Consider the following 26,371-nt stretch of genomic DNA (forward strand, 5'->3'; position numbering starts at 1 on the left):
CTGCTTGCAGCAATTTATAAACTTTAGTCCAGAAGCGGGTTAGCATGGGACGCTTCCAAAAAGTGTGAAGTAGATCCCCTTTTGTTGCGCAACCTCGAAAACAGGAGCCAGATCCGCCCAGATGCACCAGCCTAGCTGGCACCCAGTACCATCTCATTAGGATCTTTAAAGAGGATTCTACCAGGTTCGTATTAATAGATATATGATTAATGGTATCCCAAACTGCCCTCCAGTCTTCTGTGTCCTTAGATCCCTTAAGGTCACGCTCCCAACTTCTCACATAGGCATGAGAAAAGGTAGCCGATGGGCTGTTTAGAGCAGAGTATAATGAGCTAATGAGACCATGTCCCCCCGGGTTCTGGGCGCATGCTCTTTCAAAGCATGACAATGTGGAGCTGTGATCCTGGTGGGGTGCAAGAAGGGAGCTTATCCAATGTTTCAGTTGGTGATATCTAAAGAGTTCTGAGGTAGGAATCTGATATTTTTCTTGGAGGTCAGACCAAGGAATCATTTTTGAGTTCTTGACCAGGTCTTGTACCAAGTATATTTTTTTAGAGGACCACCAACGGAACGCGGTAGGATTATCATATGCCGGGTTAAAAAGAGGGTTTTCCAGGATAGGTAACAAAGGGAGAGTGGGAGAGAGAAGCCCCTGAGAGTATTTAAAGGAGTCCCATACAGTCAGGCAATGCTTATAAATTTTCCCCAATAAAGGGGGCCTCAGCCTAGGTGGCAACCAGATGGAGCATTGGACAGATTGGGGGGCAGCCGCCACAATTTCAAAGAGGGACCAGAGTGGCATCTCAGAGCCCCTATACAGACTTACCATAGGCGCAATCTGGGCGGCCTGATAATATTTCATGATGTTGGGGAAGCCCAAGCCCCCTTAAGTTTTATGTACGAACATAGTGGTTTTAGCCACCCTAGGCTTAGAGGTACCCCAAATAAATTTTACAAGTTTAGATTGCAGCAACCGTAAAAAATGTGGCGGGACCCTGACTGGGAGGAGGCGGAATAGATATAAGATCTTTGGTAAGAGGGTGCCGGGAGCCATTTTTGAGCAGGGCCTGGGAGAGGTGCCAGAAGGACGCAGAGGGAAGTCCCGACCTACGGTGCGCTGGAGAAAGCCCCAGGTAAGTTCAGATTTTGTTTTTATTTACTGGTCAGAGTCCCTTTAAGGGAAGTTGGAGATGCCTCTTTTATTGTAATGCTGTCTCTGCAGGGAGAAAATGTATCAACTCAGCCAGCTTCTCATGTTACCGCCAGCCTAGAGCCAGCCTAGTTTGGGAAAATACCGAACTTCTATCGCAACTGTAAACATTTTTATGAATTAACGAATGCGGTATTTTCCCGCACCGATTTTTTTTACTGAACGTACTTTTATGAATGATAGCCAATATACGTATTTGCAATGTTTACTTTGCAAAGAATACATAAGTGTGTCCAGAGAGTCCCATGGGTCAGATGGTTGCAGAAAACCAAATTGGACACTACAGTCAGCAGTCTGACCTGACTTTCAACACTGAAAAATAAAGCACAGAGTGCTGTCTTGTGGCCATTTACCATTCACGTAGTCTAAGCATGACAGCTGTTGCATGAATATATTCCAACAGTTACCAGCGAGGAAACTTACCTGCCACTTGCGTCTGGATTGGAACAACTTGATATGGTCTGTGCTGATGTTTTTTCCTTTTGCCAAAGTCTGCGAACAGATAATTAGAAGTTGAATTAGCAACTACAGTTTACAAGCATACTTTCTTCTTCTGTCTGTTCATCTGCTGTATATTATAAACATGGGTCCTGATTTACTGTGGCTCCAAGTGGAAAACACAAAGTGATGCAGCAAGCTGGCTTATTGAATTTGGAGTGATATTTTTTTTTTAAATCTGCTATGAGGTGGGAAGGGTTTACAAACTTCACCTGGGTCATATAAGATTATAGTGGAACCTGGAACAAGATTAGAGCACTAGTGATTGTGCTAGCGCATCCACAAGCACACACCCTCAGTGAGAAAAACGTTTATTCGAGAAATGTGCTGCTTAAATATGTTGTTTAGTGGACATTCCTGCTTAATTATGTTATTTTGGGGAACTGCTACCTAATTATGATCTAAAATTTCTAGAAGTGATTGTTTTTGTATTACATCTCATATGGCTGTTTGTATGATAACTATGGCCTTATTTTGTTTTCGTTCAGGAGGAGGAGGAGGCCCAATAAAAGTTTTGCTCAGGGCCCACTGACAGTTAGTTATGCCCCTGCTGGGTTTATTTACTATTATACCCATTACCTAACTCCACCCACATATAAGGGAGGGGGACACCGGGAGCCCAGTATAGTGTAGTATGCACTGGAATTAGGAGGAGTGAAACAGTAAGTATATGGTTATACTCACAAGGCTGGGTTACCGTCCAGGTAACCACTATGTAGGCAGGTGGGGAGAATTAGACCTGTCCCCACTCAAAATTAAGAAGTCGCTCTTCGTAATTCAGAAGAAAGGGGCCAATTCCCCTCCACCATGGGTGGACTCAGTAATTGTATAATAGTACAGAGGCGCCAGTAGTGTAAAATTTGATAAAAGGTTTAAAAATAGGGTGGTTAGCGGTGGACTTACCTCCCCAATGTAGACACAAGATACTGGTGATCTTTTCAACATACAATTTATTTAAATACTCCAAAAAGTGCAACGCTTTTCGTGTGCAGATCCCACTTCATCAGGCTACAATGAGGAGTACAATAACTCAAGTGTTCTGGTAATCAGCTTAGCGCCTCTGTCAACTCCACTCACAATCTGTATTCAGAGGAGCCCTGAGTCTTCCAGAATTGTTTTCATCACCGCTGATGGGTTGTTCAGTAAAGGGGGGGAGGGTGCCCCATTGGTAACATTTCACACAGGTCACCTTGTGACCTAAGGCTGGCCCTTCTTTCGAGAACGTTCTCGCTAGATACACCCAAGGCCGAATTTATACTTTTTGTGCCCCTAGGCCATGTATTTTGTGGCTCCCCTTTCTTGGGCCATAGCGCCCCTCCCATACCATGTGCAGCCCTCTCTTCCATGTGTGTCATACATGTATTGCAGCCCCTCCCATTCCATGTGCAGCCCTCTCTTCCATGTGTGTCATACATGTATTGCAGCCCCTCCCATTCCATGTGCAGCCCTCTCTTCCATGTGTGTCATACATGTATTGCAGCCCTTCTCTTTCATGAACAGCTTCCTTGGGCATCAGTTTCCCTTATTCATGTGTTACTCCCCATTTTCAGCCTCCTCTTTCATATGTAGCAAACCCCTCTTTTTATATCCAGGTGCCCCCTCGGCTGCAGCCGCCCACGGCCCGGTCCTTTGAGGCCTTTCCAGAAATCTGGCCCTGGACACACCCAATGCCACCATTGTTATTTCCCTGATGAAAGTAGGGCAGGCCATCCTAGTATATACTAACCGGCATGGTCTGCCTGCCATCTCTGAAACAGGGAGAGGGAGACTTGGGGCATTCTGCTAGAGACCAGGGGCACGTGCCCCAAGTTGCAGAGTCTAGCAATGCCACTGTTCATGATGATGATACAATATGACATTATACAGAACCTATAACAGAACTCTGTGGACAAGAACCTATAAAAAGGCAAAAGTCAGACTCACTTTGAACCAGGGGTGCTCCAGGCTCTCCTCAGCATTGGGTCTCCTGTCCAGACAGAAAGAGATCGCATAAATAACACTGAATATGTGATGCCTGGAAACAGCTCCTTAGAGATTGGCCTACTGAATACTTCCCCATCTGACAGCTGACTGGCCTCAGTTTTTGTACAGAAGCTGGGTGACAGGGGGCTAGAAAGGGAGTGGCAACAGGCAAGGGTGGCCGGAGGTGTGGCAAAGAGCAGGAGGGAGGAGTCGATTCTAGCCAAACACTGGAACTACTTGGTGCTCAGTGGAGTCTCGTTTGTAGCAGAGAGGAGACAAGGCTGTACAGCAAATCAAACAAATAGGTCCCCACACCAGATTGCTTTACAAAGCAATTTATTTACATGGATGCATGTAAGACCATCTGACCAGTGTGTGTACATGCATTCATGTACATATATTACACAGCTTTGTGACGCAACGTGGTGTGCGGCGGAGCAGTGCTTTTCAGCGCTGCTAGATTTGGGGCGCAGCCGGCGCCTCCATAGACTACAATAGGAATCATTCCTATTGAAGCGCTCAGTGAGTAACGTCGGAGCCGTCAGAAGACGGAGCAGAAGTTGCTTAAAAACACAATAATTTGGCCTCCAGCAATCGCTGGAAGCCGAATTATTTCATTCCCCCACTATCCATGGCGGCCTGGAGGGGGAATAGTAATTAAATCGGCCAGGACTTGTGCAGAAGCAGGATCAGCCATATACCAACTGTATCCTGCGCCCAAGTCTACCGGCGCCGATTTCAAATGTACTCGGTGTGCAGACCTATTGGATTGAGTAACTGGGGCCAGCATCCACCTGCAATGTGGATGTGGTGTGTGATTTCCTCTTGGATAACTAAGGCTGTACAGCAGTGCAGATTCTAGGTTAAATTTCTCCCAGGGCAAGGGTGTAAAATTTGGAACACCCCTCCCCCCTTCCGTGGGCTTAAAAACATTATTTGCCATGTAGTATTTAGCCCACCAGCATAGGTAGCCAGGCATAGGTCCCCCAGTATAGGTAGCCAGGTATAGGTGCCCTCAGTACAGATAGCCAGGCATAAGTGCCCCAGTATAGGTAGCCAGGTATAGGGGCCCCCATTATAGGTAGCCAGCTATAGATGCCCCAGTATAGGTTAGCCAACTATAAGTGCCCCAGTATAGGTTAGCCAACTATAAGTTCCCCAGTATAGGTTAACCAGGTATAGGTGCCCCAGTATAGGTTAGCCAGGTATAGGTGCCCCAGTATAGGTTAGCCAGCTATAGGTGCCCCAGTATAGGGTAGCCAGGTACAGGTGCCCCAGTATAGGTTAGCCAGCTATAGGTGCCCCAGTATAGGGTAGCCAGGTACAGGTGCCCCAGTATAGGTTAGCCAGGTATAGGAGCCCTACAGTATAGATTAGCTAGGTATAGGTGCCCCCAGTATAGGTTAGCCAGGTATAGGTGCCCCAGTATTGGTTAGCCAGGTATAGGTGCCCCAGTATAGGTTAGCCAGCTATAGGTGCCCCAGTATAGGGTAGCCAGGTACAGGCGCCCCAGTATAGGTTAGCTAGCAATAGATGCCCCAGTATAGGTTAGTCAGCTACTAGTGAGCGGCGCTGGAGAAAGAACAACGCGTAAACCTCACATGGAGCCTGGAAGGTGAGTTTTTACTAAGACCGCCCTTTGCCGCTGCCATACATTTCTGCAATGGAGGGGGGACCCAAGGAGAGGGAGGGAGGATTTGGGCCTTTCGGCTGAGTTCCAGTCTGCCGCTGCTCTCCCCCTCACTGCGCCCTGAGCGAACACCCACCTGGCCCGCCCCTAGAAACGTTATACGCAGTTACCAGTTTGCAGTCATGTAGTACTCAACAACAGGTCAGTCTTCAACAGGTCTACATAGCATGTTTATCAGACATATTCAGAGTGGTGATACTCACAGCTTCTCATTGCCCAAGACTTTAATAAGGAATCCTCGGGCCTCTCGAGTTAGATCAGCAAACATTTTCTCGTCAAACGCCACCGTATAGCCGCGAATATTCATCAGAGTGGTGTAATCGTTTTCACCCACAAAAGGCGAAATGCCTGTGAGACTTTGGAGGAGGTAAATGTATATGTAAATGTAATATACCATGTAACACAGTTACAGAAGTTTATAGAAACTTAGGTTCAATTCTTTAAAACTCACTTTATAGCTCTTTCACAGATTTTATACTAACTAAACCATAAATTTGGCATTTTTTGTTTAATGTTTAAGGTTCATTTTAGGCTGCTAAAAAGTACCTTGTAGTGTGGACCGCGTCCATCAGAATGCCGCTATACAGTACAGTCCCAGTTACTCAGAATCAGGGGTGTAACAATAGACAGGGGGGGCCAGAAACTGCAGGGGGCCCTGGGGGGGGGGGAGAGAAAGAATTTTCTTTTCCCTGTCCTGAGAGACTGACAACTAAGGGCACGGAGAGAGAAAAAAACTTTCTACTCTCTGCACAGTTGTTCTAATGACTGGATCTGCTCAGCCACTGATATGGAATCATACAAAGTTTTGCAAACAAAGATTTGTAGACAGTCCCTATTCAGTGTTCAGCTGGGTCTTGTGTACAGTACTCTACTCCCAGCCTCTCTACCCCTCCCCAAGTGCAGTCTGCTGTAGTGATGCTGGAGAAATCTGCAGAGCCAGGTTTGCTCCATCAGAGATGGACAGAGTGAGTGTAATAAGCTGAGGCTGCGATCACACTCGTCTGTCAGTTTTCTGTATGCGTTTTCTGCACACCATGGGCTTGATTCACTAAAATGTGATAACTCACATAACGGCCTCGCTAGCGTTTTTGTGCACAATCGTGAATTTCCGCCCGCAATCGTGAATATTTGCACGCAAAAATTCGCGATTGCGCACAAAAACGCAAAAATGCTAGCGCGGCCGTGATATGAGTTATCACAGCTTTGTGAATCAAGCCCCATGTGTATCTGTATGTGTGAAAACATGCACATTTTATCACAGAAGCTGATGTAATTGATAGAGAGAATGCTCCCAGTGCTTCACTGCTGTCTGCCTTTACCTGCTGGGGAAAACACATTCAAGTGTACACTAGCCAATGGAATAACATTGTAGTAAGAATGGAGACGGCACACACAATGACTTCTTCAAGACCGGAACTCAACTAACCAGCAGTCTCAACCAACTAGCACAAATCACAGGCAGCACTTACAGTGGTGAAGATTAACTTCTTAAGCTGAATACTCACCTGATGACATAGGAAGATGGACCCCAGCGACGAACCCCAGCGACGAGCGTTCTCTGATTCCCAGGTACACGCGACTTTACACAATGGCATGGCAGGCGTAAACGGGAAGTCAATCGATTGCGGTACTTTGCGTGTAGTCATCAGGGATCCTAAAGATCCAATCCACCATGATGGTCATTATCAGCAATCGTCATTCACATAATTTCGCATCTCTGTACCCACGTCACGAGATCATGGAAATGATCGATCATCGCTCAATAAATCATTGTAGAAATCGAGTAATGGGTACGGGCCTTTCGGCTGTTTGTAAGCCCTGCTGTGCTTAAATGCTGTGTTCCATGTCTCCCTAAAGGTGCCCATTAACGGAACAATTTTTCACTAAATGCGATCTTTCGATGCTATTTGAACAATCGTAACTAATCGGGAAGGCAATTATTGATTGTTGACATTTACTGAACGATTCTTTTTTGAAATTTGATCATAAAATCCAACTTTCGAATTGATTTTATCCTATTTAGCAATCGACCAAAGAATCGTTCCTTATCGATTGCCTTCATAAATGGCAAATTTTCTATACAATACGATCGTAAAAATCGCATCGAAAGATCGCATTTGGTGAAAACATTGTACCATTAATTGTAACCTTTAGGGTTAGTATGCTTTCAATCAATGTATTCATGGGTGTAGCAATCACCCCTGCGACCCCTGCCATTGCAGGGGGGCCCAGAGGCTCTTGGGGGCCCCTCCTCCTCCGTCTCCCCAACCGCTAGTGCAGCCAATTAGGAAAAGAAAACATCCCTGTTTGTTTACAAATACCGTGTGCAGGAACATGTGTAATTTTTTTCCTGCTTCTACATGCTGCTTAACTACTGCGGTAGAACACTCTTTGTACTGCGGTAGAACACTCTCTGCTGCCATTCGCTGTCTCCTGATCACGTGACCTGCATGGGGTTCAGGGACCAAGGGGGCTTATGCTACCATTTTTCCAGGGAGGCCCTGTTAAGTCTAGTTACACCCCTGAATGTATTTTAACATTTTATGCCGAGTTCATGGTGTGTATATAGAGTGGGGTATAGTACTATATTAGCCAGGCCTATTTTTAACATTGAGTCTGAAGCAACCAGAAAACACACTTATGCGGCATCAGGTGATCCCCACATTGAGGCATGATGAAGTTTTGTCACCCAGTTTCACAGAGAAGACAAGAAGCCACTTACCATAAATAGGCCAGAACTCCGACAGGCCTGAAACACAGAGAGAGTGAACAGGTAAATACACATCAGGAGGATGCAGCGATCTTATTGTTCCATTTTCCTCAGACCTCCCCGGCTCATACCATATATCAGTGACGGCAGAGATCGGCATCTGGTTCACAATCTCAGGGGCCACAAATTCAGGGGTCCCGTACTTGCAGTACTGCGGTTCTCCCTCCGTCATCTCCTGCGCGTTCCCGAAATCACAGATCCGGATCTGATCGCTGGTCATGTCTGCCATGAGGATATTTTCTGGCTGGATAGAAAACACAAATATAAAGCATTATACTGTTTATGTACAGCCTGGGTCTTTACAGGTCAGAATATTGTCCTGGAAATCCAGAAGATTTGCAAAAATCAGTACAGACCAACCTAACACAATTAGGGCTCGTTTCCACTATAGCAAATCCGCATGCAGGCACTGCATGCGGATTCGCATAGGCAATACAAGTGGATGGGATTGTTTCCACTTGTGCGTCGTGTGGGTGCGTTTTGGTGTGCGGGGGAAATCTGCACGGCAGAGCCGTCAGATTTCGCGTGCGGCTGGAATGCGGGCAAATCGCCCGCAATGTTTTTAATAGGGAAATCGCATGCGGCTTTGTCATGCGGTTTTCCCCACGATTTCGCATGTAATGTTATGGCAATTTACACAGGCAGTGACATGGTTAAATTCGCCTGCTTCTTAGCCATGCGGAATCGCGGTGGAATCCAGGCGATTCCGCACCGCAACAGTGGAAACGAGCCCTCACAGTTTAATTAGCACATTATTACCAGCCATATAATGGATATGCTACTAAGGCCTCCTTTGTTATTCTGATTGTTAGTGCCCAATTAGCTGTTAAAATTATAAATATAAAATTATAATAATAGGGATTTCCTATGTCACCCTAGGCATCCGTCTGGTTTGCCTATGTCTAAAAACGGGCCTGGCTACTAGCCAGTAATATTCTGTGTATTCTAAAATCGTCTCCATGCATGAGTTTGTGTCTTACCCTCCCTCCTACTCCCCAACTAAAATATGGTCCCCTTTTTCCCCATTACCCTCCCCCCATGCCATTCCTAATATTCACTAGAACCCTCGAAATTTCCAGCTATGACATCATGCTGGGGCTTTTGTTTAGTCACCTCTTGGTTTGTGGAGACAGGCAGATGTGTCATCCCAGTAAAGTGGAGATAAACTTTTACGCATTTCATAATTATGCATTTGGCATTCCTCAAAGTCAAATACTTTTTATTTTTAATGCCCTAATTCCCTATAAACTAAACAAGCCGCACCAACAGCAGGATGTTCAGGGAAGCAAGAAAATACTTCAAATACTTCAAATAGTTTGGATGGTACTTTTCCACCTACTTCTTGGTACTTTTTCAATTACAAAAAGCTGAAAAGTTATTCTAAATAGCAGATGAAAAATAATCTCCTAGGAGAAAACTCAGGAGAAAAAGTTAATTGCATATGGGTCACTGGACCAGGAAATGTGAGAAGTATTAGAGGCGTGATGTGAGTCATGTGACTGCGCAGTATGAACCTGGGCATGTGAGGAGTAATAGTGGGGTGATTTGTGTCATGTGACTATGCAGTATGGACCGAGGCATGTGAGGAGTAATAGGGGTGTGTTGTGTGTCATGTGACTGCACTGTATGGACCGAGGCATGTGAGGAGTAATAGGGGTGTGTTGTGTGTCATGTGACTGCACTGTATGGACCGAGGCATGTGAGGAGTAATACCGGGGTGATTTGTGTCATGTGACTGGACAGTATGGACCTGGGTATGTGAGAGGTTATAGGGGTGTGATGTGGTTAATCTGAAATCACTAACTACCTACTAGAGCAGTCATGGGCACATTCGGCCCTCCAGCTGTTACGGAACTACAAGTCCCACAATGCATTTGCCTTTATGAGTCATGACTGTGGCTGTCAGACTCCTGCAATGCATTGTGGGTGTGATGATCCGCTCAGCTGGCCAGAGGCGTAGCTAGGGCTTTCAGCGCCCGGGGACAAATACTATTAATGCGCCCCTAAGGTGAAGGCTGCGGCGCACGCAGCGCCAAAAAGGGGCGTGACCACATAAAATGTGGGTGTGGTTATTGGTGGAGCTAAATGTACAGGAAGTTAGCAGGTTCACGCTCACCCACCCTCCCTTAGTATGTACCTTCCAGCATGTTCCAAGACAAATTCAGCAATTATGAGCCCCCCCCCCCCCCCCATCAAGACAAATTCAGCAATCATGAGGCCCCCAACATGACCAACTCAGCAATCATGAGGCCCCCCCAACAAGACAAATTTAGCAATCATGAGGCCCCCAACAAGACAAATTCAGCAATCATGAGGCCCCCAACAAGACAAATTCAGCGATCTTGAGGCCCCCAACAAATCATGAGGCCCCCAACAAGACAAATTCAGCGATCTTGAGGCCCCCAACAAATCATGAGGCCCCCAACAAGACAAATTCAGTAACCATGAGGCCCCCAACAAGACAAATTCAGCAGTCATGGGGTACATAAATAGACAGCATTTCACATAAATAGGCAGAATGCCCCCTTAATATGGTAGACACCTCTCACCTGGCAGCAGTTCCCCAAAATACACTCAATCCGACAGCAGTGGTTCCCCAGCTGGCAGCGGCGTTCGGAACTTACCTGCGTCTCGTCGCAGCGCGGGATGCATTTGCCGCTACTCTGGTCTGGTCCAGACCAGAGCAGCGGCTGCAGGACCCGAACTTCCGGCGCTGGAGCGAGATGGAGGTAAGTCCCGCCCGCTGCCCCAGCCACCCGGACATTAGTTGTGGAGGGGAGAGTGAGGGAGGGAGAGCACTAAGGTGAGGGAAGGGGGGGGGGGGGAGATGGCCCCCCTTCTCCACCGCTGCTCACAGCTCTCCCTCTTCTCTGCGCTGCTCCCCTCCCAAAAAAAAAACCCCTGCAGCTCAGCTGGGCGCCCTTGGGGACCTAGCGCCCGGGGGCACGTGTCCTACCCCGACCCCCCCTAGCTACGCCCCTGCAGCTGGCTGCACAGGCAGACAGCTGTTTGTCCATTCCTCTAGTCTGTGGGCTGCAGGTCTCTGGAACAGAGACCTGTCTTTCCATTGCAAGTTTCTGGTCTGTTCTCTTGCTGGGGAATTTGCATACATTCGTTATGCAAATCCCCTACCTGCCTTCTTTGATGACTGGCACTATAAGAGCTTTATGTTTCCCAGAATGCTTTGCTGGACATTTCCCTTCCATGCTCTGTTCCTGATGGACACTGCTGGAGTGTCAGCCATTGCTATCTAGTATAGTTAATTCCTGGGGGTTGCTTTAGGCTCCCCTTCTAGCCCAGTCAGGTTGTATTATCTGTATTGCCTGTTCTGTCTTGTCTTGCCTGCTGTTTGCCATTGTCCTGTCCCTATGGTGGTTGACAGGAAATGGTTCTGATCTCTGTTCTTGGAGTATAGCTGGTGCAGCGGTTGCTACCAGCTATCTCTTCTGTTCTGTCTTCTGGGATCGCGCTAGCTACTTTTTGCTAGCGCTGGGGATCCTTCTGTTCTGTCTCCTGGGATCGCGCTAGCTACTTTTTGCGAGCGCTGGGGATCCTTCTGTTCTGTCTTGTCTGTCGCGATTGCGCTGTCACCAGCGGCGGTTGATAGCGAATTGCTCTGTCTTGTTTGGATCGCACTGGCCTCTAGCGGTAGCGGCTGTGGATCCTTCTGATCTAGTTCCTGGAGTGTAAGCTGGAGCAGCGGTTGCTACCAGCTACCTCATCTGATCTGTCTTGTTTAGATCGCACTAGCCGCTAGCGTTAGCGGCTGTGGATCTTTCTGATCTGTGTTCCTGCTTGGATCACCCTTGCTCTGGCGGAAGAGCGGTGGATCCTTTCTGCCTAGTTCCTGTTTTTCGTGTGTCTGTCTTGTCCGCTACGCTTGCTGCAGGCTCGGTGAGGTAACCGTTAAGCAAGTGCTCGCGTCCTCTGTTTCATGTTTGTCTGTTTATGGTTAGTTAGGCGTGCTTGTCTCTATTGTGCTTATCACGTGGAGATCGCGCATAACCGCGTGCACTGTTGCAAATGAGTGTGGTGTTCGCGGTTAGCTAGCGGTTGTTATTTTCCGTATCTCCTTATTGTATTTGCTGTGCCTTTGCTACCCTCGTATTCTATTCTGTTCTGCCTTGTCACGTCTGGCGATCGCACCTCTCGCGATCGCGTTCCTATTTCGTATCTGCTGTTGTGTGTGCGTGGTCGCGGGGTGGCGACTGGATTGGCGCACACACATACAACCTATCCCTTTGCTCAATCTCATTCGCAATCGCCTCTCTTGCGATTGCGTTCTGCGCTTCGTACAATTCCTGTCTGGCACTTGTGAAGGTACAGAGGATTGGTTCCTCTGCACTCCCCAGCGCCATCTGCCGACAGGAATTTCCCTCTACAGGAGCGTAGCACCTTTTGCTGGGTGCCTGCAAATATACGCTTGTGGAGGATTTCCGCCGTGTCAGCGCACGCGTTGTGCGCTGATCACGGAGAAAGTTCCACAATCGTGACAGTGGGACTTGTAGTTCCTTAACAGCTGGAGGGCCAAGTTTGCCCATGCCTGTACTAGAGCCTGACAATATTATTAGACAGCTGGGAGGCGTGGCTTCAAAGAATAGAGCAACTACTATCTCTCCTTATCTGTTTGTCTTGCACATTATCTCCCCTTATCCCTTTTATCTCATGAATTATTTTTCCTTGTAATTACAGTAAAAAAATATGTTTCATGAGATAATTTACAAGAAGTTTAGTTTGGAAAGAAGTTTAAGTTTGGAAGCTTTAGACAGTGTGTGATGGACGCACATCTCACACACTCAGCAGAAGCAGAGACACATCTCACCTTGATGTCCAGATGTAGAATTTTCTTATGATGCAAATAATCTAATCCTTCCAAGATCTGCCGCACAAAGGATCGGATCTGAAAGAAATTGCGCCATGATAAGTGCATGGGAACATATAAAGGTAATGACTTTCTCATTACTCCTCATCTGCTGCTCCTCTCTGCAAATCTCTACACTGGCTCCTCCCACCACTCCTCATCTGCTGCTCCTCTCTGCAAGTCTCTACACTGGCTCCTCCCATCACGCCTCATCTGCTGCTTGTGATGATATATGTGGTGATGATGATATGTACGGTAAAATGCAGAACATGGGTACCGTTTTTGATTAGTATCTAAGGTTGCCTCCATCTTGTTCGTCTACCTCACATGTGTGGGGCTATCGCCTGGAAATAGTACATTTGCATCTAAAGGTGAACTTTTGTGAATAGTAGGAGCAGGAAATGCTAAATTGGTTTGCTAGCCAAGGGTGAGGAAATGGCTAATTAGTCCAGTAGCCAGCCATGTCCTTACCTTTGGTCTGCTATAAACTACTGTCTCATATGTGTATTTTGCTTTTGTCACCTGTAACTTGTAGTAAGGAAGTCTAGAGTGCCTATAACAAGGAAACGGGTAATTAGACTACTAGCCAGCCATTGTCCAGAATTCACACCTGGACTGGCTGCAGTGTGCTTTGATGCAGATCAAACCAGGATGGGAGCCAGGAATTTACATACAACAGCCTGCTGGAATGTTAAAGAACTCTGGGCCAGCCAGGAAGCCTGGACTCAGAAGCCTTTTGATGTGTGTGTTAAAATACAATTTTACCTGTAAAAATTAGATCTATGGAGAGATGGGAAATGTCTGGAAAGTTAACTAAAACTAGTTCCTCCCCTTCCAAACGGGCTTGCAGCCTCAAGGCATATCTCCCAGTATAAAAGGCAGGGCCAGCTGCCTAAAATCATCTTCACTTGTAGCGCATAGCTAGAGATGATGCCGATCGAATCGGAAATTTGTGCCCTCCCACGACCAAGTTAGACCTCATACTGGTAACGTTTATTCCCGTTTTATTTTTATGCAAACTGTCTTGTGTATCTTTGTAATTTTTACTTTGTTTTTGTAAATCCTTTTGTATATATTCTTGTCTGCACTGTTCCCCTTTTTGGAATATTAAATATTTATTTAATAAGCCTGACTTCTGATGTACTAACAGCTCATAGCCTAGAAAGAGACTGCAGTGTAATTTGCGTTACAAGTTCAGTGCCTGATTGGACCTTGCTACTGTAAGATTGTATTGTGTGTGTGGCGTTACCGTATTTGGCCTAAAGCGCAAAGCTGACCGAAATACGAAAGCGCGGACGGCATGCAGGCCACTCGACAGCAGAGTGGGAATTGTTGAAGTGTCTAGCAGCAGCTAGTGGTGGCAGTGAGAAGTGTGTTGAGGGGTGACAGCCTTGTGATAGCTTGAATAAGGCTGTTCCCCCTCTCGATCTGGTCAATCCCGCAGTCGGGAACCGTATCGGCAGGCGTGCCGCGGGGCCGGTTCCTGACACTGCTCCTTTCTGCAAATCTCTACACTGGCTCCTCCCATCATGCCTCATCTGCTGCTCCTCTCTGCAAATCTCTACACTGGCTCCTGCCACCACTCTCACTTGCTGCTCCTTTTTGCACATCTATCTTTACACTGGGTCTTCCCATCACTTCCTTATCTGCTGCTCCTCTCTGCAGATCTCTGAACTGGCTCCTCTCACCACTCCTCATCTGCTGCTCCTCTCTGCACTGGCTCCTCCCACCACTCCTCATCTGCTGCTCCTCTCTGCTATTTCTGCACTGGCTCCTCCCACCACTTTTTATCTGCTTCTCCTCTCTGCTATCTCTGCTCTGGATCCTCCCACCACTCCTCATCTGCTGCCCCCATCCCTCCACCGCTCCTTGGGCACCGCAGGAGTTATTATAGCTACTGTCATCATCACTAAATAAAAAAAAAGAAGAAAATAATGATAATGATTATAATCAAGCTAAGCACATAGCAATCAGCATGCTCAATGTGCAACAGCCAACTGGAACAACTGTCACGTACTGTTCAATTTTAGAAAAGAGTCAATTATGGTAACTGCTCTTTGCACATCCTCCTTACAATTTGCACTATAAGGCGGCATTCACACTTACTAGAATTTGTGTTCAACCGTGCAGAATTGCGATTTTGCTTTTGTTGCACATCTAATGTATTTCAATGGCATCGCATTTGTCCTGCTGGTTTTTTTTTTTGTTGTTTTTTTTTATTTCCCATGCATTTTTGTGGTTTATCTGCATTTTTATAAATCGCACTACAGTGATACTTTTACCCATGTGTGATGTTTGATTTCGCATTTTTATTTGAAAGTGGATACATTTCCATGGAAACTACCTTCACTGTATCCACTAAAAAAAACAACCTGAAAAATCGCATTCAAAATGTGCATAAAAGCACAAATTTGCAGAGGGAAAAAAAAAATCAAAGGACAAACCAAAGAATGGCAAAAAAACAGACGTATGAAAAGCACAGAAATTCGCATGCTTAAGTGTGAAAGCTGCCTTAGCGAACTATCTTACAGACATCTTACATGCCTGCCACTGACTGCTGGACTTCGTATGTACTTCATCCATGTAGATTGCTGTCATGCCTGCTATACTCACCTCCGATTCACACACAGTTGGCTTTCTGACCATCCTGTCTAGCAACTCCTCCTTGGAACATCTGCAGCCGGTTAAGGACTACTTTTTGTTCAAATTTTGTAAAAACAAAACTAACACAAATAACAATGAAGGTTTGGGTTAGATGTCCACTACAATTCTACAATGCACACTAAAGAGACATTTAGCGGCAGCAGAGCAGGTTAGTAGTTGGTTTACAGATAGTAAAACAAATGGTCATGTAAACAACAGGACCAAAGTCCTTAAAGCGGACCTGAACTCAGAACTTCATCTCTGCTAAATTTTGTAAATCAAGCTATTAAAGTTTCTCCTGTGAAAAAACTCAGAGAAAAGTCAACTGAATCAGGGTCAAGATGAGAAAACATCTCCTGCTAGAAAACTTGGCAGAAAATAATATTGCATCAGGGCCAGCATGTGATATAGTGGTTAGCACACTCGCCTTGTAGCGCTGGGTCCCCAGTTCAAATCCCAGTCAGGGCACTATTTGCAAGGAGTTTGTATGTTGTCCCAGTGTCTATGTGGGTTTCCTCCAGGCACTCCGGTTTCCTCCCACACCCCAAAAACTTACAGATAAGTTAACTGGCTACCTCCTACACTAGACTACAATACATACACTACACGATTCATACATACATAGACATATGACTATGGTAGGATTAGATTGTGAGCCCCTCTCAGGGACAGTCAATGACAAGACAATATACTCTGTAGAGCGCTGCGGAAGATGTCGGTGCTATATAAATACTAAATAATAATCAGTGCCAAAAAAGTGATGAACCCTTCATGGGGGTGTAACGTGTGACACAAGCCAGGGCGGATACAGCTCCATGACGATTATCAGCGCAGTCCGCTTCTCAAACGCCTCCTGGAAGAGAACGATCCTCTCGTGACTGAGCTGGGACAGGATATCCATCTCTTGCCTTGCTCTCTCCCTGGATGACCCCCGTAAGGAAATGAACTTTGCCGCCATATCCAGCCCGCTGCTCTTGTCCACCACGTGCCGAACGTAGGAGAACGCACCTCTGGAACACACATAATAGGAATTAATGATCTCTTTTACTATATGTAATTTAATCATATAAAATATAACGTGGAAGGCCAGCCCCAGGCAAGGTGTAAGCAGTTCAGAGACAGAAAGGTATCACGTAATCACAATTTTTTTTTACATTTCCATAGGAAAAAGCTGTATTTTAGGCAAACAGTTATATGTACAGAAGTAATGCTGTATTTTGGAAATTCTTACATTTAGGGCTTATACAGGGCCGTTTCTAGATGCAGGCCATCCAGGCGAATGCCCGGAGAACTCTCTAGAGTGCAAGTATAGGGTGGGGAGGAGAGAACAAGCAGTAGCATCAGCCAAGGATTACACTACAAAATGTTGAGATACTCACCCAACGGGCCCCGTTCCAGCCTCCAACTTTAATGTTGAAGAAATCTTTGGGTCTCCTCCGAAGGCCATGGAAGTACTCGGGTCTCTAAGTACAGTACAGAGCCGCTCTCTTTCAGAAGCACTCAAGGACCCGAGTACTTCTGCAGAGACCCAAAGACGCAGCCGGCGGGAGATTTGAATGGGGGCTTGGCGGTGGAACGAGGGGCACAAAGAGGAGCAAGATGGCTCTCAGAGATCCAGAGCCTTCCCTCCTCTTAGGTAAGTATCTACCCTTTTGTTTTAGGACAATAAAGTTGTTCTTTAAATATGTTGCTACATAGACTCACGGTACATATCCAGACTTGCCTTCCAATCTCCTTGTGTATGGTGTAGTAATCGGTAATCCTACGAGATTTTAGTCCATCAGATTTGTCCAATGCTGACCTTGCTCCGGGTTTCTCTGTAAAATACATCATTAACGCTTTATTTAAAGTGAAAAAAAGGGAAACGGTCAAGGTGACTAACGTCACATATTCATTCAGTATCTACTTCCTTTCCTCCTTCAACTCGATTACGTATCTCTTCAGAAAGCTTCCATGAGTTCCTCTGTACGGCCCTTCGTTCCAGCATTGTCCTCTGGCTATTCAACCCACGTGGTCAAAATACTTTTTGGAACGATGAGTAGTTCCAAGGATGAACGCACCCCTACTGCGCATGGGCTAGTCCAGTACATGCATGCACAGTAGGGATGTGCTCAACCCTGCATCTACTTGCAGACACGACAAGTTCTGAAGGACTATTCAGCTCAATAGGTACACTGGAGGATAGAGCTGGAACAACAATTTCCTGCCTCCTCTATGCCTCCCGTTATTTACTGTTCAGAGAGAAATGCCTACCTGTGCAAACTTGGAGTTCGGCCTTGCATGACAGCTCTCCGGCAATGTTGCGAGCTGTGCAGGTGTAGACCCCGGAGTCCTCAGGGGAGGCATTCAGGATGACCAGGGAACACTCCGTATCATCGTACACAAAGTTGAAGTGCCCACTTTCCGCCAAGAGCTGCCCATCCTGAAAGCAAATAATACACAGCTGAATAACTCGACATCTGAGCTACTGAGACTCATCCAAGGACGATATCACTGGAGAATCTGCCAAATTCAGATGCCTAACTACAGGGGAGCAGCCACTTCAACTGCAGGGGGCCCAACTACTAACCTTCCCTGCATCCGATAAAGGGGTCCATACTTCAGATCGGGTGTTTTTGTGGGTACATTTTCTTGTGTGAAGATTATGATGACCGCACTTTTTTATGGCCCTTGTGAGATGGTTGCCCCAAGCTGGGAGGGTCACCAAGGGGAGGCAAGGGAAAAGGTGTGAACATTGGTGGACCCCATCAAAGTTTTGCTACGGGCTCCCATGATTTGCAGCTACACCTAACTGGTCAGAAAGTATAGCAAAATGAATTGAGGAGCATTGTCTATGTTCTCCTGAAACATAATAGATCATAGCAGGAAGCTTCCTTGCTGACTTTCTGAGCTAACTAGAGTCACGTGAATTACAAGACAGACTAAACAGAGTTACAGATCTACGAAATCCGAATCTATTTCATTTCTCTGTCTAGGTTGTTCTTAGCTTCTTCAAGACAAGTTTTTGAACAATAGTGGAATCGTAGAACACACCTTATACCACATGATGTCTGGGACCGGCTTGCCTTCCACCACCACCACAAAGCGGGCCGTTTCCCCAGTCCCAATCTCTATGTCTTCCATGATCGAATCAAAACGAGGCGTCTCTGTAACATTAACACAATTGTAAAAAAAAGCAGACAAAAAGTATATGTCATTTAACCACTTCCCAACTGAGGGGTTTTACCCCCTGACCACCAGAGCAATTTTCACCTTTCAGCGCTCCTTCCATTCATTCGTCTATAATTTTATCATTACTTATCGCAATGAAATGAACTATATCTTGTTTTTTTCGCCACCAATTAGGCTTTCTTTAGGTGGGACATTATGCCAAGAATAATTTTATTCTAAATGTGTTTTAATGGGAAAATAGGAAAAAATGTGGGGAAAAATTTATTATTTTTCAGTTTTCGGCCTTTATAGTTTTTAAATAATGCATGCTACTGTAATTAAAACCCATTAAATGTATATGCCTATTTATCCCGGTTATAAAACCGTTTAAATTATGTCCCTATCACAATGTTTGCCGCCAATATTTTAGTTGGAAATAAAGGTGCATTTTTTTCAGTTTTGCGTCCATCCCTAATTACAAAAAAAAATAAAATTGGGGAGTGTGGGAGGTAAGGAGTTAATTTTTTGTGTAAAACAAGTTTATTTGTGTGTAAAAAATGGTTAGGGTGTAGTTTTACTATTTGGCCACAAGATGGCAACATTACCAATTTGTTTCATGCGACCTGCAAGCGTCCTTCCGGACGCTTGCAGGAAGTAGAAAGAGGCTGGGACTTTGTTATTTTTTCACAATGATCGCGCTGCTCAGCCGAGCGGCAGCGGATCATTGCGGGGCTTAGATCAACGAACGGGAATGGATTTTCCCGTTCGTTGATCTCTGGGTGAGCGGGCGGCGGCGTGTTTACTAGCGGCGGGCGGCGTGTTTACGAGCGAGAGCGCGGACAGCGGCGGGAGTGCGCAAAGTACGGATTTCTCCGTCCCTGGGGGTGAAAGGATGGAAAAAGGGACGAAGAAATCCGTACGGGCGGGGGTAAAGTGGTTAATGTAGCCTAACTGGGTGGGTAATTTTTAAATGCACAATAAACTCTGTATTAACAAATGCAGAGTTTGGGAAATGCAGAGTTTGGGAAATGCAGAGTGTGGGAAATGCAGAGTGTGGGAAATGCAGAATGTGGGAAATGCAGAATGTGGGAAATGCAGAATGTGGGAAATGCAGAATGTGGGAAATGCAGAGTGCAGGAAATGCAGAGTGTGGGAAATGCAAATACTGTCCATATACAGATGGTGGTTTAAAGCTATAATCATCATTCATTCTTTGTGGCTTCCTGAGCTTAGCTTATACATCTTAAAGATGATGGTATTACTTTAACCGTTCCGAGAAATAGCAATAATTATCTGTCTGAGCTTTGCTATTGAGGACCAGATTTCTGCTTCAGTAATAGCGCTGTATTTGGAAGAGGAAAGCGTGCAAACGGGGCCAGATTCACACATTTTAATCTATTACGCCTTTTTTTTTTCTTTGCTGCGGAATACAGTGAACGCCAGTACCTATTATTAAAAATGTAGCTTAGAACACAAAGGCTCTCATTTCTAACATTCTTCTGCATTGTTGTACAATGTGGAAAAATATAGTACATGTGGTGAGAATGGGCCTTTAGGTGTACTTAGTAAAAGCCATGAGTTTTATTTTTTTAATTACTTTTACAGGACCTCTCTAGGCAATGTTTAGTGATTGAAGGCTGCCCCTGCCTATTGTGAATCATGGCAACAGAGTTTCTGCACTATTGCCATTCCCGAGTCACATGATGCAGAGTAACCAATGATGTGTCAGGGGTGTGTCCCAGGGATCCAGATCCTCCCTCAAAACATGGAAAAGTGGACAGTAAAGGCCAGGATGTCTACAGTCAGTTGCTGATCACAGATCCCACAGTTCTGGGGTGGGATTTCTGCAAAGGCCAAACAGGCTTCAATTCACAAAGCCTTATGGCATTTGGTAAAGCAGAAAACAGCTTATTTTACCGAACACTTTGTGAAATGTCAATTTGGCTGAGCCACACTGCAGAGCGCTTTGCAATCTGTCAAAGTTGCGTTTTAAGTTTTTAAGGCCCATTTCCACTAGGGGGGAATCTGTGCATTTTTTCAGCACATGAATTTGCATAGCAATGCATTTTAACTATACGAAGCTGGTGAGTTGGGTGCCGGGAGAGCCGAATGACGGCTTTCGTTGCTGCCGTAAAACTCCCTAGTAGAGTTAAATACTATTCCCCCTCCAAGTTGTCGCAGCTTGGAGGGAGATGTAATTGGAGGTCTGGCAACAGCCGGAGCCCTGAATTACTGTTACACGCCCTGCGCAGCATTACATTCCTGCTATGGGGCACCTGGTTCTATTGACTGCCATGCACCAAAACCACCCGCTTCACATTTTAATGGGCCTGTTTCCATTAGAGGTGGAATTCGCACCCAGCAAAAATCTGGGCAGCAATGCTAAATTTTTTTGGACACCGCATGCCGTTTTTTGGCTGCGTTTTGGTGTATGTCAATAGAAATAAAAAATAAATGCTTCTAGTGGAAATGTACCCTAAGAACATTCTCCGTCGGGTGTTCAGTAGGTTCTGTTCCAAATCGAACGTCTCACCAAATCCCAACTGTTACTATAGCGAAACCATACTGGTCCTAATGGTGGCAACTCAGCAGTGCATATGTGAAATAAAAATGGTCTAAGCCGTTTATCCCCTGATGACGCCAGTCGGTAAGGATATGGGCAGGCAGTGACAGGCAGCGTATTGGGCCAATCAAAGTGCGGGGATCATGTTCTATGAAGCCACTCGACCAAACAGGGCTCAGGGCGAGATAAGTGGTTTGGCCGACAGGTGACTGGAGTGCGCGTAAGTTAACAGTGCATGCTACACAGCAGTATCGCACTTAACGTGCGCACAATTCGTGCTCCTCACTTTAAGCTGCACTGCTTTAAGTGGTCTGAAACGCCGACATAACACTCAATAAAAATGTGTTTTCCTACTTTTTATTACTAATACGGTTATCATATTTGCTTTTGAGCACAAGTAATACTGTCTGTCTACAAATTACAAGTTTCCAAAGTGTAGTTTATCGTGCCCTGAAAGCTGCCATTGCATTTTATTCTAACTGCTTTTTATTATATATTAAAAACTTCTAATGAGCTTTTCTGAACTGTGTGTGCCTGAAGCACAGAGAGTCTCACGGAGAGCTCCTTTTCACTTGTTACACTGTGTTTACACACATTGTAGCAACATTGGAATGGAAACAAAGATACTGTTATCTCCAGTTTGGATGCGGTTTCGAAGCGGAATAGCAGGACAATGTGCTTTGTTTAACCCTTTCAGTGATGTTCTGCTAAAAATAAATACTGGGATAGTAGCTTTCAAGCTGTGAACAATCTTTTAGAGCAAAGTAGAAATGCTGGCATTCAGAATCAACCCCTAAGTAGCCTGCTGATATCAACAATCTTGTAGCCGTATTACATTATTAATCTTGCCTATATCCAACACTCTTTTATAGCTGAAAAAAAATGTGGCTAAAAAAGGCACCTTTTTAAAGCTAAAAAAAAACCTTGAGCACCCTTTTCACCACCTTATAGCTGAGTTTTGCAGCAAACAACATCGAAGTCTATGGAGGCGCCCTTTTCACACATAAGGCTCAGGCACCCATTTCAGCTGATACCTCACCCTCTATCACTGGTGTTCCCTTTCCTAAGGGCTCCAAATGTGAGTTAATTTAAACTTTTTCATCTTTTGTTACTTGTGAAAGCAATAATGTACACATAGACCGTTTTTATTATATTATTTCACATATGCACCGCTGAGTTGCCACCATTAGGACCAGGATCGTATTTATAAAGTAGCAATTGGTATTTGGTGAGACGTTTGATTTGGAACGGGACCTACCGGACACCCGTTTGTCTGCAAACCACATTTGTAATTTGGGCTGCTGGGGGCTGCTAAGCCTCCTATTTACTTGTTACTGTTGATCAGCCACTAAAAGCACTGAAGACACCGTGGTGTGCTGCTAATGAGTGAATTAGACTGTGGATAAGCGCTGAGTTTTTTTGTAGCAATATAAATCTCTTGCTATTACAGCAATAGCCATAAGTGAGGCCAGGCCTAGATTTACATCACAGGAGCCTATAGGCACAAATGTCCTGGCACCCTGACCCTAGACTTGGCCCTCCATAAACCTACAAACCCCTGCCGAACCGCACTGCAAGTGTACTGGCTGGCCTCGCTGTCACCTCTTCCTTACTTCCCTTGCCGTCACAGGTAGCTACTGGTGCCCTTGGTATTAGGTAGTCAGAAGTACCCTCAATATTAAGTAGATAGAGGTGCCCCCAAGTATTAGGTAGCTAGAGGAACCTCAGTATTAAATAGCTAGAGGTGCCCTGACTGAAGAGGGATCTCATCAGTGGAATGCCAATAGCCAGGTAAGTAACCTCTCATTTACACTCTCATGAGGACTTTGCATGGGAAAGGAAGGAGGGAGGCACTGGAGCCATCTTTTTATCATCAGACGCCTGTAGGCAGATGCCTACAATGCCTTATGGTAAATCCTACGTGTAGCAGAATGTCACAATTCTTGCTATAGTGATCCTTGATTAGCTCAGTCTCTGTGCCACTGGTACCTGCCATCTCAATGCTGATGGTACAGCTGTTGGTTCCGTACACATTCCTGGCGTGGAATACCAACACTCCGAGGTCAGACTTCTTGGGACTGAAGATGGTCAGCGAGTGCTGGTCGTCGTCGGGCATGTTCATCTCACAGACTCCTCCCACATTGCGCAGAACGGTGCCTGCTCTACGGAGAAGGACTGGTGTTTATAAGAAGGTACAAACCTCATCTATACAGCAGGACAACTCAAATACCCCATTTAGGTGCAGTTCTTTTAAAATGTGTATTCATAGAATAGGTTTTAAATGAATTACCGATATGCATAACATTAAAAAAAAAAAAGCTGTGGTTTTTGCAAAAGAACAAAAAATCTACTGTAACCATTCACAGATTTTCGATGACCTATCGTCACATTCTCACTGCCAGTCAGTCTAAACCACTCCTTCTTGAATCGCTTGGGGGGAAGCCACGCCTCCTGCTGACTGATAACCTATCTAGGCTGTAATTCTGTAACAAGGAGGCGTGGCTTTGGACTGGGGCGGTGCAGTGAGTGGCAGCTGTAGAGGTGGCTGTGGGATATTAACAGCTGCGACTGGTACAGCAGGTATTTTACCTTTTTTTCCATTTGCAAAACCAAACTTTTTCACAAAACTTTTTTCTTTAACCATAATACATTTATTTACAATGACAATCTATTAACCCTTTAGCAGCTAATTTATTTAGAGGATTTAAAGTCCTTCAGGTTAATTTAGTTTAGCACATTTTTTTTTATTTCTTATTTGTTACATTTCCTTTAATTGTAATTAGTACTGCTGTAATGTGTATTTATGGTGTGACAATAATAAAAGACTTCTGCTTTCAGTTTCTATATTTTCTGCAAGTAGAGAGAGATTAAAGCATTCCAAGAATTTCCAGCACCCCAAGTTCTACCGACTGAGGCCAAAAGCGTTGCACTTATCTCAAATGAGATAACTCTATTGAAGGTGCGAATGGAGTTAAATGCCTACAAAACCTGTTCCAGAGCCAAGGAATCAGTGCAAATAATAAAATAAATAAAATCGCCCCTGGACTTTAATGCGGCCAATTAAAAATTGTTAACTATAATTTACTAAATAATTAGAAGAAGAACAGCTAACATGGTACTGCACACTGCTACCTAAAGCTGGAGATAGTTGAAAAAAAAAATTCTTAGAATTGAATCTTGGAATTGTACCAATCAAATTCAGCAGGAAGTGCATATGATTGGTCCATTTTCATGCTGTATTAAAGTTGCATCAAACTTGCATACAAGCTGACATTTTCAGCATCTCTTTGACCATCTCTGCTAATCAGGACAGTCAAGAGCCTGATATAAAATTTTACACCAATTGTTACCTCTTCCAAGTGACATCAGCCTCCACGTGGTTCAGTGTCACCGTCACACACACAAGCTGACCCTCCACTATGTACAGCAGCTCAGGGTGGTCTTTGATCACAGGCGCCTCCTGCAGGTAGGGACCTGTAATGACAATGCAACCAGTCCATTATTAAGAGTCTCTCACTTGATTAAATCATGTTTTTCTATGCATTTAAAGAGACACTAAAGCAAAAAAAAAAATTATAATGAATTTGTTGTGTAGTACGGATAATTACTAGAAGATTAGTAGCTAAGATCTTCTCATATTTTTATTTTCAGTTATATAGTTTTTTTTTTTTTAACATTGCATCATTCTGTAATATTTGCAGTTTACACGCTACTCAGCATTCTAAATTATTTTACAGAGCAGGGTGGTGAAATTTTGAACTGTTCTCTGCAGGAAAGAAAACAATACAGTGCCAGACACTTGAGATAATAAGGTTCAGAAGACAGAGCTCTCTGCAACTTTGAAAGTCATGGAGCTCAAAAGCTTTTTTGCATAGATAACAACTGGAGTCTCTTAACTCCTCCTGTACTGGAAACAATATTAGTCTTATGTCTCTGCTCCTAATGTTTTATTTCTTAGCTGTACTACACATACAAATTATTATATCACAATTTTATTTATTTTTTGCTTCAGTGTCTCTTTAAAGTATGTCATGCCTATTTTTTTTCAAACAAGACAGAAGCCTATATTCATATCAGTCAAGCTCCCGTGCTGAAGTGAATTACTAATTGAGATTTGCAGCCACATTTATAGCAAAACTGAAGTGAAAATAAACGTATGAGATAGTGAGTTGTAGGTGTAGCACAGCTAAGAAACAGAACATTAGAAGCAAAGAAAAGAGTCTCATATTGTTTTCCAGTACAGGAAGAGTTAAAAAACTTCAGTTGCTATCTATGCAAAAGAGCTTCTCTGAGCTCTTCCACTTACTGGGTGGAACTGTTTTCTGAAGCATTTAAACAGCCAAGAAACAGTGAGAGACAGCATGAGATAAGGTTTTCCTGCAGAAACATTCAAAGGCTCATTATTCTGCTTTGTTTTATAGCTTAAAGCTGCTTTCACAGTGGGACGTTACAGGCGCACGTTAGTGCAGCCTGTAACGCAGCCCAACTCACAGTAATGAAAAATCAATGGGCTGTTCAGAGTGCCCACGTTGCGTTACATTGTAACGCTGCACGTTAAATGAAAGTGCAGCATGCTGTGCGTTATACTGGGCTTTAGCTGCTTTAGACTGCTTGCACATGCTTAGTGACTAGCCACATGGCTAATTAATATTCACTGCACTGTGGTGACGTAACCTGAACTCTTAGTGTTGTCCGGATCATGAATGAATCGGTGATTTGATCCGGATCTTTTTTGTGAGTCGAATCATCCGGATCATCACAATGAATGATTCGGTTCACAGTGGATGTCTGTCTGGAAGAAACAAGAACATACAGAATGTACAGTGCAGGGAAAGTCCTGTCCTGCTAGTCATTTCACCCAGTCTGCTTCCCTAGTAAAATGATTCAAATGATTCGGTTCAAAGATCCGAATCTTTTCAATGATCCGATTCGAATCATCCGAATCCTTGAAAAGATCCGGACTTCCAATCACTATCCTGGAGCAGCTGTTCTATCAGTATAGATAGAACGAAAACAGCACACCA

General features: G+C 44.8%; 1 protein-coding gene across 6 annotated transcripts in view; it reads right to left on the reverse strand.

The window, feature by feature from the left end:
* The window catches only part of SPEG (striated muscle enriched protein kinase), a 369,258-nt gene that overhangs the window by 58,044 nt on the left and 284,843 nt on the right, over positions 1-26,371 (reverse strand). For all 6 annotated transcript variants that reach the window (XM_068246025.1, XM_068246024.1, XM_068246023.1 and 3 more), the window contains 13 exons: positions 24,698-24,821; positions 23,337-23,509; positions 18,668-18,780; positions 17,888-18,056; positions 17,358-17,451; positions 16,444-16,644; positions 15,605-15,665; positions 12,953-13,030; positions 8,202-8,374; positions 8,083-8,109; positions 5,564-5,716; positions 3,632-3,674; positions 1,634-1,702 (listed from right to left, as the gene is read on the reverse strand). In XM_068246025.1, the coding sequence (XP_068102126.1) occupies positions 1,634-1,702; positions 3,632-3,674; positions 5,564-5,716; positions 8,083-8,109; positions 8,202-8,374; positions 12,953-13,030; positions 15,605-15,665; positions 16,444-16,644; positions 17,358-17,451; positions 17,888-18,056; positions 18,668-18,780; positions 23,337-23,509; positions 24,698-24,821 (1,478 nt within the window). The remainder of the gene's footprint in view (positions 1-1,633; positions 1,703-3,631; positions 3,675-5,563; positions 5,717-8,082; positions 8,110-8,201; positions 8,375-12,952; positions 13,031-15,604; positions 15,666-16,443; positions 16,645-17,357; positions 17,452-17,887; positions 18,057-18,667; positions 18,781-23,336; positions 23,510-24,697; positions 24,822-26,371) is intronic.

The sequence above is a fragment of the Hyperolius riggenbachi genome, chromosome 7, assembly GCF_040937935.1.
Source record: "Hyperolius riggenbachi isolate aHypRig1 chromosome 7, aHypRig1.pri, whole genome shotgun sequence".
Lineage (NCBI taxonomy): Eukaryota > Metazoa > Chordata > Amphibia > Anura > Hyperoliidae > Hyperolius > Hyperolius riggenbachi.